Source organism: Adiantum capillus-veneris, chromosome 8, assembly GCF_014529385.1.
Source record: "Adiantum capillus-veneris isolate H3 chromosome 8, ASM1452938v2, whole genome shotgun sequence".
Classification (NCBI taxonomy): domain Eukaryota; kingdom Viridiplantae; phylum Streptophyta; class Polypodiopsida; order Polypodiales; family Pteridaceae; genus Adiantum; species Adiantum capillus-veneris.
The window spans coordinates 124,041,427-124,051,974 of NC_140938.1; the positions used below are offsets into that span (position 1 = coordinate 124,041,427).

Below are 10,548 nucleotides of genomic sequence, written 5' to 3' on the forward strand. Positions count from 1 at the left end.
CCTATTACTGATGAACTCATTACCCCCGCTATTATCGCTCACACAAACTTTTCTCTTCCTTTTTTTGTCAAACGGCAACAATGTTGTTGGTTCTCGACTTTTTCTCTTATAGTGGCTTTTCAAGCTATTAAAAGAAAACACTGTTGAGATACTGAAAGTAGAAAATTCATGTGTCATTGAGTGCAAGTGATCATTGCTAGTTGTCAAAACACAGCAATGGATAATCTAGTAGTAACCTCCTCTCTAGGAATCCATGTGCAATAGCATGTGTAGTCTTTGTCACACTAATGGACATGTTGTCTAAACTGACCAATTGTACATGTAATTATCGTGTAGATAAGAGCCATTGTATATAGTCATGATTTTGGATAACAATGTCGTTCATGTGGGACTTATCTTTCTTGTAGGAGGTACAATAAGACCATGTATATTTCACTCGTGCACAATCCAAGCTATCAGGCAATAGTAGTGAAGTAAGATTAACAAATGTATGCAGTTTAGTTGTTTGGTATTTTCGGTGATCATTTTACATAAAAATTTCCACACAAGAGAACATACGTATTTCTAGACTATATAGAAGGATGTCCGAATGTGTCACTCAATCTCTATGCAATACAAATACTCCAAACCATGACCCGGCGCATGGACGTTGGGCTAACTGCAACTTCATGTCTAGATTTATGAAACTTGAATGGAAGTCTTTTATGGCTACATATCCTCATTTTTGGACTAATAAAAGATATAACAATGTTTATTGGAAGTGTGTATGTATCAATCAGGCATGAAGGCCTTAACATCAACCATCAATTGTTCACGAGAATATGTAGTGTTTAAGGCGTATGAATGCTGCTGTCAAGTACTTAGTAGTTACCTATATGAACATCCGGTGGCTAAAACAATTTAATAGAAATGATATCAAATCACCAAATTTAAAGTGAAATTCCAACCTGATATCTCAACAGGAGTATTGTCGGAGTGTGGAGTGCAAATTAGTTGGTTGCAAAGCTACCAAAAAATCATTCAACTAATTAAAATTTGCATCATGCAATGGGTATGTGACAAAAAGTTTAGTGCAAACAATGCACGTAATGCAAAGGTGCCATATAGATGTTTGGTGGAGAGTGGACGTGGTGTCTTTCCAAAAATTATCAAAATTATAAGAAACAGAAATCGTGTCCTGCCTTGTAGACTAGATGTGTCTTCCAAGAAAACTTATGGACATGGAGATTAGGATGCATATAGTGAACCTTTCAAAAACACTCGGTATGACAATGTCAAGCATTATGTGCCTCTTGATGACCTCGACTTGCAGATCTTGTTGTGAAGGTAGACAATATTTTCTCGTTGTGAAGATAGACAACAAATGTTAGTAATGATTGTTCCATAACAAGCACAATATTAAATTGAAAATAATCTGGATTATAGGTATTAAAAGTAGAATATACCCGTTAACATTCCATTTGATGATATGGAACGGTACATGTCATAGAAAAATTTACTTGAAAAGCCTTGACTTTACATAGTTTACAAAGGAAAGATTTAAAATGCATTTGACAACTTAAGAAGGTGATGAAGAAGACGACCACATTCATATATATAACTCTTTTCACTCTATTTATCAAGATGGAAGCTTCAAAGATTAACTCAATGGGGGTTTGAGAGGATTGTTCTCTCTGGTAGTCTTCTCAGCCTTGGACAAATTCCTTTCTTGACTTCGCAAGATCATATCGCAAGAACCGATGAAGAAGCTTGCATATGCTTACCTCCTAGTGGTTTCACTCACTTCAAGCAAATTAATTAAAAAAATTACTTGATGCTAGGCATTCTCTTATTATCATACAGTGTGCTATAGCCTCTTGATGCAATCCTTTGTGACTTATTTTGCAAACCATAGTTTTGATATGACATGTAATGAGAGGGTGAATATTACATGTGCAAGTAAGCAGTGGCAGTGCAAGTTATTGACGGCAAGGCAGGTGCTTTGTAACGTGAACGTTGGGGATGAAGTTCACTGCGGGGACAAATCATCGTTGGTGGAACTGAATTATACAGAAGGTCTAGAAATTTTCTCATGTAGGAAAAGAGAGCCTTTTTCAGTGTTTTTTCATACAATACATAACATCACGAGCTTCTGTTCGGGAGGCACCGCATACCTAGCTAGCTACGATTGGGGGCAGGGGACCACCGGCCCCCCAATCGGGCCGACGGTCCCGTGCCCCCAATTGTACCTAGCTAGGTATGCTGTGCCTCCCTCGCAGAAGCTCATGATGTTGAGGTAAGTCATAATGTGGGAATTATTGTGAGAATCTGTCCAAAACTTCTTGTGATATAGCCGCTGGAAAAATGCCCTCGATGAAAGGCATTTGGCTCTGAAATCGAGCAGACCAGAGCAAGGGAGTGTTGTCAAGCAAGTAACCACATGAAAAATGAGGCTATATGACTTGTACATACTGGTAGGTTCTTCAATTTATAAGGTAGAATCTACCCGGATGCCATTCCGTGCAAGCTCTCCCTTCATTGTTACCCTGCAAAATAGATGCCTGGATTCGAACTTTGAAAAGGGCATAATGAAAGCTCGATCTTATGCTACTCTAGTACTCTAAGCCATCCAAACAGATGGCACTCTGGAAAACAGGTCTTCCCTTATCTTTAAAAAAAATATATCTCTCCCCCCATGCGCTCATGCTCAACCTGCTCGCAAACCTCTGCAACTGCTCGCTCTGCTCCCTTGGCCTTGCTAGCGTCGACGACTGCGTTCCCAGTGCATCGCAGCTGCTACCCACGCGTCGACAGAAGGCTTCCTCTGCTTCACTTTCGATTAACAGATAGGGCATAACCTCTTACATCGTTGGCACATACTGGTACGTAGGACAAATATTGCTGGATTAATATTAAAATCATCCTCCATCCTCGCTCCCTGGATTGAACTTGGTATTTAATAATCCTAAAACTAATTAGCATTAATCATAAGAGTAAAAAATTGACCAGGCTCATATGACATATATCCACCATATAAGCTCAACTTATCTTCATGGTTGTATACTCTTCACTACGTACGTAGTGCAAAAATATACGCTACAACTTCCACACCGCTACAATTATGTCTACAGACTACCAGAGCTTTACACATTGTTTATTTTTATTTAAGATATAGAGAGAATTTGTGACGAATCTGCCAGAAACAGCAAGAAAGTTCGACACCACCAAAACTCAGCTTCTATGAATGACAAGAAAGACTACATTATAACAAGAAATTAAACATTCAAGGTAAAGGAATGACTATGTGACATATTCTTGTCATTAATTTTAATATACATATTGTGCAGCTAGGGGAATGATTTAATTGTGTACCGATAAGAGTTTAATTCGTCTGGCAATACTGTAGTGTATGGCGAACGATAACAAAAATCTTGAAGACGATACAAGACTTTTTTTGTAACCTGTTGTCACTCAACAGACATGTCTCATGATTCTACTCTCGAGCTTATGCTGCATTACATCTCCAATGTACGTGGAGATTGGGCCAGCTTTTACACGTCCCTTTATCGATATGATTTTGTTGCTAGCCTGAGTAATAACAAAATGTCTCCTTGTTCTCTACTTCTCCTCCTTGGAGACGGGCCTGGCCTCCTCATCCTGCCATGCTGATTGCCATTGCTTGCGGTAGAAGCTCCACTCTTGAGTCAACTGCTTGAGGCCTTCCACATCCTCAATTCTCCGAATAAGCATGACCCCAGGTACACATACAAGTAAGAGAAATTTGCCAAAAGAACTGCCTGTCTGGTCTACAAAGCCCATTCCCGTTAAGGCATCGACCAAAAACCCGACAACAAACCCCACCATCGCAGCCCGTCCTGCTCAGTACGGTAAAATTAGATTTGCTTAGTAGTTACCGACGAAGACTACGCAATGGCAGCAATGATGCACAGTTCTTCAATTATTTTTTTCTGAACAAATTCAAGCTCAATATCGGAAACAATTATGCCAAGAATACTAAGTGCATTAGCAGAAACTCCAGTGTTGATAAAGAAAATGCATGAGAACGCTCAATGGCGTGGTATAGACATAACTAAACTCCTTGTCCATACCATTCACAAGCTCCGCTTCCGGTAAGTGAAACCTCCTCACCCATGCCCACCACGGTATGACTGCCATTCGGAAAATAACCGGATCCTCATTCAAGGAAGCCTCTGGTTTTTCTTCCAGCCATTTTCTTCTAAGAACCTCTTCATGCAGTTGAAAACAGAAGATATCAACTGATGCGTCATAAAAGCCCTTGAATTTATGAACAAAATACAGAAAAAAACATAATAAAGATTTGACCGGAAGAGGATGTGAGTACCTGCATCGATGACAGCATCCCAATCAACATTTCGATTTGCGGTACGGAACTTGGAGAGGTCCCAGGTGCCATGTCTCCACCGTTCGTCTTGAAATGAGCCAAATCTGGCAGGCACTTTGCCTAAAACTGCAAGTCCAGGATCCCTGCCAGCTGCCTTATCGCCCCTTAGGGTACCGCCTCGCGTAAGGGGTGAGGATCGCCTGTTAGGCACGTAGCCCTGTTCGGGGACAGCAGTCGCCAATGATTCTACCCCATTCTGTGTACAATTTACAATGTGGGTTCCAATAGAACCACTCGCCCTGCTGTTCCACAGTAGTGCTTTGCGTACTCCTAGTGTTGCACATAGAGGCTTTGTACACGAGAAATGTCCCCAATATTCAGCATCTACGTAACGGGAAGATGATGATGACGAAGCCATAGCCGTGATGCAGAGCAGCTTAACAGATTTTCCTTCTCCTACTCATATTTGTGCTCCTTTGTTGTACTCTGCATGCTGCATGCAGGTCAAGCGACATGTCTGCGTGTTACGTGGTGATATACTTTCATGATTTTAAATGCTCTCGTATAACCCGTTTCTTTTTAAGTGGTATCTTACAAGATTCTCACTTTTGGATGAAAAGAAAAAAGAATGGGGTTTGGGGGGGGGGGGTTGGGTGGGTGGGTGGGTGTTTGGTGTTTCAAACGAAGGGTCAAACTCAAGTCGTAAAAAGGGGCACATGTCCGGCATGTCAATGCATGATGGGGAGGGCAAGGTGAGTCTGAGGCGGTAGGTGTGCACGAGGGGAGGGATGAGCATGTGAAACACCAAGGGTGTTCGACAAATTGGCTTAGCGCATCAGTTCCAGAGCGCTCGTCCTTGTTCAGTCTGAGTTTGACCCCACTCTGAAAGTATTCTTCCTTTGTTAGCAAAATTGGCTTGGGGATGATAGAATCTCCAAAGATTCTATCTAATGAGGTGAAAGTGGAGTATGTGCTACCCATTTCTAAAAAGAAACTAGTCTTGCTTGGTTGGTCATGCTATGTAGATTTGGATGCGATTTAGTGTTGATGTGTTTTGAGTCAATAAGATTATGCCCCTGGAAAACCCCATTGAACAAAAAGGCCCACTCGGTAAACAGTGGGACAAATAAAGAATCACTAATATAACACCCATGAAGTTTCAAAGTGACCAAACTTGTTTCATGCTCATTATTTGTGCAGGAGAGAGAGAGAGAGAGAGAGAGAGAGAGAGAGAGATTATCATGGTCTTGCCCTTATATTTCCTAGAGCCATCCGCATCCGTATGGATGGCTATAGATAGTGTTTGCTCAAGTATAACGTCCCTTGATCAAGTACTAGCCAAAAGTAGAGAACCATTACAAATTGACTTTGATCAAATTAATTATTGTGATCTTTGATGTTTCTTCAGATTGTTGAAATGGTTCTATTTTTTTTTCCATTTTCGTGTACACACTCAGAGTGTGTGTGCAAGCACGGGTGTAAAAACAAGAATAGAAAACTATAATAATCTTTCTATCACCCACATGTTGTATATTGGTTTATCCCAGCCCCCTTAAGTACCATGTATTCACTTCAAGACTTCTCAGATAGATATTTGAGGTCTATAGGGATTGTTCCTACGATTTTAAAACTTCTCATGTGTGTTTGTGTGTGCATGAAGAAGAGGAAATTGGAATAACCTTTCTATCACCCAAGTGTGGCAGCCTGCTTATCTTAGCTCTCTCTTAAATAACCAATATTGAGCTCATGACTTGCGGGATAGATATCTAAGATTTCTTGAAATCTTCATGTAACGGAATTAGGCTACTAGCATTGATTGTAGCGGAATTAAAATGACAATAGTGAGCATTTCATTAAGAGAATATCTAGTGAAGATCGAGAGAAAATGCTTGATTGAAGATAACAATATAAACATCACACCTAGTTAACTTGGCATGAACAATAATTATAAAAGAAAGAGATTTAGAGAAATTAGACAACATTTGAGGACCTGATTTACTTGGATTCTGTCCCCCCTCTAAAAGGATTTTGTATTATATGTTCTCTTATAAAGAGAGACTTGTACAATACATTCTTTGTGTTCCTTGAGACCTTGTTGATTCCATGAATATGGAAAGCTTCATGAACCCATATTATGCTCAAAAAAACAATTAAACTTACTTGCAATAGACATGAACTTGTCCCCGGCCTCAATCCCAAGACCTCAAATACCTTTAGAGGTGAAGAGAACTGGGATGGAGTAAGGAAAGAGAAGATGAAGAAGCGGTAGCATACAAGAAAGAAGTATTCTCCTTATATATCATCACTCTTAGAGCATAGTTTAGCATAGTCATGGAGATTTGAGAACATGATGAGCATGCTTTCAAGCTTGACTCTTTGAAGCTTAACACACAATGAGAGTGTGTGTGTGTGTGTGTGTGTGTGCTCGTGGGTTAAGAGAGAGAGAGAGAGAGAGAGAGAGAGAGAGAGAGAGAGAGAGAGAGAGATGGGTTGAGAATACACTAGCTTGAAGCTCATTGGTCCTTAATCTTGAAATCAACCACTGATGGGCTACAAACAGATGGCGCTTAGCCATGCCAACGCTCTTAGCCATGCCAAAATAGGTGGTAATAGATGGCTTGTAGCCCTTCTTGTTGGCACGTAGCCCTTCCTACTGGCCTGTAGCCCTTCCTGTTACCGTATTGACATAGAAAGATTTCAATAAAATCATGCCTAGTTTCACCTTTCCCGCATAGAAGTTGGGAAGAGAGAGAGAGAGAGAGAGAGAGAGAGAGAGAGAGAGAGAGAGAGAGAGAGAATGTTGGCCTGAGGAAAACCCCTTATTTGAATGTGTGGTATGCCCCTTGCATATGATCCAATGCAGACCATGTCTCTATCGTATCTTATCCTATAAGCGTAAACCATTGTACTTGTACCATGCCCTCGTGGAGAGAGGGACCGTAAGTCACATCTTCACGGACTTACCGTATATGTGGTCGTGGTTGTATCAGGGCACGTGGCCTGTGAATAAACATAAACACAAAATGTTCTACAATAATTGGCCTCGTCCTTGACAGAGTAGTTAGTGTGATAGTGGAAGCATATGCAATGATGGCTATTGTACAGCCATCGTACTAGCTAGTATGCCATGCATACAAAGCAAAAAATAGACTAAGAAGCCTTTGGATTTCACGATAGCCGCAACCATGTGAGCCGTTGGTATAGGTGACGTGCAAACTTACATTGGAATGGATACATCACAGTGTAATGTTGCCTCCTGTGAGCTTATATCCACGGAGTGCTAAAGATGTGTGCCATTATCATTGATCTATAGTCAATTAATAATACCTAGGCACATAAAACAAGTTGTGATTCACATGAAGACAGGCAAAGCACTTTTCTTTGTACAATGGCTTTGTATGGAGTTTGCTTAAGCACTTTGCTTTGCAGAGCAGAGAGATCTTGTCCCAAAATGAAAAGTAAAACATAGACAAGAAAAAAATAACTTGAAAATTGACTAACCTTGGCACCCACTTGTGGTCATGTTTCTAGTAGTGTGCTCAAATTTGGCTCATAGCCATAGATGCGCATAACTTGAGAGCTGTCGGATGTCCCACACATGCCTTCTTGGCTTGGTTTAATGCGATCTCTAATGAGAAAACATGTAGACATGTTGAAAAGACTTCCAAGTTTGTATGCTGATAGCATATTCCGAACTTCAAAAACTATTATGTCGTATGGATGGCTCTATGCATTGGATTCAACTCATAATCGTGGATATCAATGTGTTTACTGTTGCTTTGTATACTTATGCTGCCTGCTCTGTGGCAAGCTACAACATTGTTGAAGTAATCATATATCCAATGCATAGAGTCGTGTTCCTAAAAGCTTTGCTTTCCCTCTTTGCTAGGTAACACGGGGTGTTGTCCTTGCCTGACCGCATCAATGGTAGACAACTTGCATAGGAGACATACCCAAGAAGCGGTGTGCAAATATAGTTAAGGGTTGGCCTTGCCAAATAGCTTTGCCGTACATGCCACGGGGCTTGCCAGGACTAATATTCCATAGGCCTTGCCTGAACACCATGATAGTTATCCTTGACAAATATCCCTTGGAACAAGCTCCTCTTCCCTCATAAGTCATAGTCACGAAGCTTGCAAAATGTTGCAAAATTTAAATGAATGATTTAACATTAATCTCCAGTTCATGGTACTTACCGACCATCGACGACATCTATATTGAAAAATTATGTCAGACATGAAGCGATTGTCTTGAAAGTCATAGCTGCACCTTGTTGGCGATGGCGGAGAACTGGAAGCCTTGCTTCCCTTGAATCCACTTTTAGGTTGAACCCAATAGATCGACGGATATGCCGTACTGGTTTGGTGCAAGCTGAGCACGTCTTGGATGCCTTTGGTAAATGCCTGGCACTTTGTGTTGAAGCTAATATGGCTTGCGATGTGAAGGTCGTTGCATGGCCAATTGAGTGCATGTTGTGCATGTCGCCTTCTCGAGACATGCTCATACATGATGCCTTGTACAGCTTAACGACGCCGTGCAAAGCTTGGTCATACCACAACTTTTTGAGCTCTGCCTATGTACCGCTTGCATGGTCCATGCATGAGACCTTGACCACTGACTGCGGACGTGGTGGCCTTGAGTCTGTGGGAGCGCCCCCCAAGGGTGAAAATATATATATGAAAAAACAAAAAAAAGTAAACACACCAGTGATGGCGGCGATCTGCAGAGACTGCGCAGGGAATAAAATCCTTGCAGTATGCGCGGTGGTGTTCACTTCTCGTTGAGCCTTTGACGACTTTTTCTCAGTATGCTGACTTTTTCTCAGTATGCTGCCACGATCTGGCCGAGCTCAAGAGTTTGCAATTCCACAGAAGTCAATTCCGACCATCCCTTGTGTGTAAGGGTGCTTACCCGCGCTCGGAGCTTGCCCTTGTCTTCCACCTAAGGAACCTTGCCCACGTGCTCGATTATGCAAGCTTGAGCCCACCATGGAAGGGGCTGCTCCTGTGGCCCTATCCTCTTCCTTCTTCCAAGGGACCCTGCCCACGCCACGACAGCCAAGCTCAAAGCACGCGCGCACGCGCACACACACACACACACACACACACACACACACACACACACACACACAGAGAGAAATCATGCCTTGCCATGCAAAAACATGCCCACCTTCTCCTTCCCCCCTCCCTCCTTGAGCTCTGATACCAGTGTAAAACCTTAGGACTGCCTACCTTGATCCTCCACCCAACCTCCCTTTACAGGCCTTTACCCTAGGATCCCATCTCCTTTAGCAGTCGGCCCTTGGCTCGGTCCTTGACCTTCAGGGTGGCCCTTGGCCGACACCCAAGGACTATGCATAAATCTGCTGACTTGTAAGACTGCAAACTGAATATCCAGCCTTGTGTTGCATACATAAATGAGGCATCCAAAAGCAGTTTGGTAAAGAGTGACATCTTCAAGTTCACCACCATCATGAAGACTCAATTTCAAACCTATTTCCATGGGAGTGACAATAGGTTTGCAATCCTCAAGTCCAAACTTACATAGAAATGTCTCTATGTAACTTTTTTGACACAAGGTAATACCACCAACACATTGCTTAAACTGTATACCCAAGTAATGATGCAACAACCCCAAATCTTTCATCTTGAAAGTAGCATTCAAATCATCCTTAAATTCAATGATATGTCTCTCATTTGGTCCAGTGATCAAGAAATCATCCACATAGAGAACCACAATGAGAAGTACATCACCCTCATGCTTTACATACAATGTGCTTTCTGTTGGATTGTTACGAAAGCCTCCTTTAACCAATTGAGTGCCAACCTTTTCATACCAAGCACGAGGAGATTGCTTCAACCCATACAAAGCTTTATTACATTTGCACACTTTATCCTCTTGTCCTTTCTTGACAAAACGGCAAGGTTGAGTTACAAAAACATCCTCAAATATATCACCATTCAAGAAGGTAGTAACAATGTCTGGTTGATGTACATCCCAACCAAAATGAGCTACCAATGCACATAGAAAATGCACAGTAGTCATACGACAAGTGGGAGCAAAAGTCTCTTCATAATCTATATGTCTTTTTTTGTGCATAACCCTTTGCAACAAGTTGAGCCTTATATCGATCAATGTCACCATATGACTTGCGTTTCAACTTGTAAACCCACTTTATATCAATTGCATTTTTTCCAGGAGGAAAA

At 41.6% G+C, this 10,548-nt stretch overlaps 1 protein-coding gene across 1 annotated transcript; it reads right to left on the reverse strand.

Annotated features, from left to right (window-relative positions):
• Positions 1–3,180: 3,180 nt before the first annotated feature.
• On the reverse strand, positions 3,181–4,842 carry LOC147452893 (light-harvesting complex-like protein 3 isotype 1, chloroplastic). Its single transcript, XM_086519036.1, has 3 exons — positions 4,343–4,842; positions 4,089–4,226; positions 3,181–3,854 (listed from the first exon to the last, which is right to left on the reverse strand). The coding sequence occupies exons 1-3, from the start codon at positions 4,758–4,760 to the stop codon at positions 3,598–3,600; spliced, it is 813 nt and encodes a 270-aa protein (XP_086375162.1). The 5' UTR covers positions 4,761–4,842; the 3' UTR covers positions 3,181–3,597.
• Between the last annotated feature and the right edge of the window lie 5,706 nt (positions 4,843–10,548).

Excerpts from the sequence above, each read along its gene's own strand:
- LOC147452893 (XM_086519036.1), bottom strand. The coding sequence starts at position 4,760 with ATGGCTTCGTCATCATCATCTTCCCGTTACGTAGATGCTGAATATTGG. Across the intron at positions 4,227-4,342 it reads GGATGCTGTCATCGATGCAG|AGGTTCTTAGAAGAAAATGG; the intron begins GTACTCACATCC and ends AACTGCATGAAG. Across the intron at positions 3,855-4,088 it reads GGAAGCGGAGCTTGTGAATG|GACGGGCTGCGATGGTGGGG; the intron begins GTATGGACAAGG and ends CGTACTGAGCAG.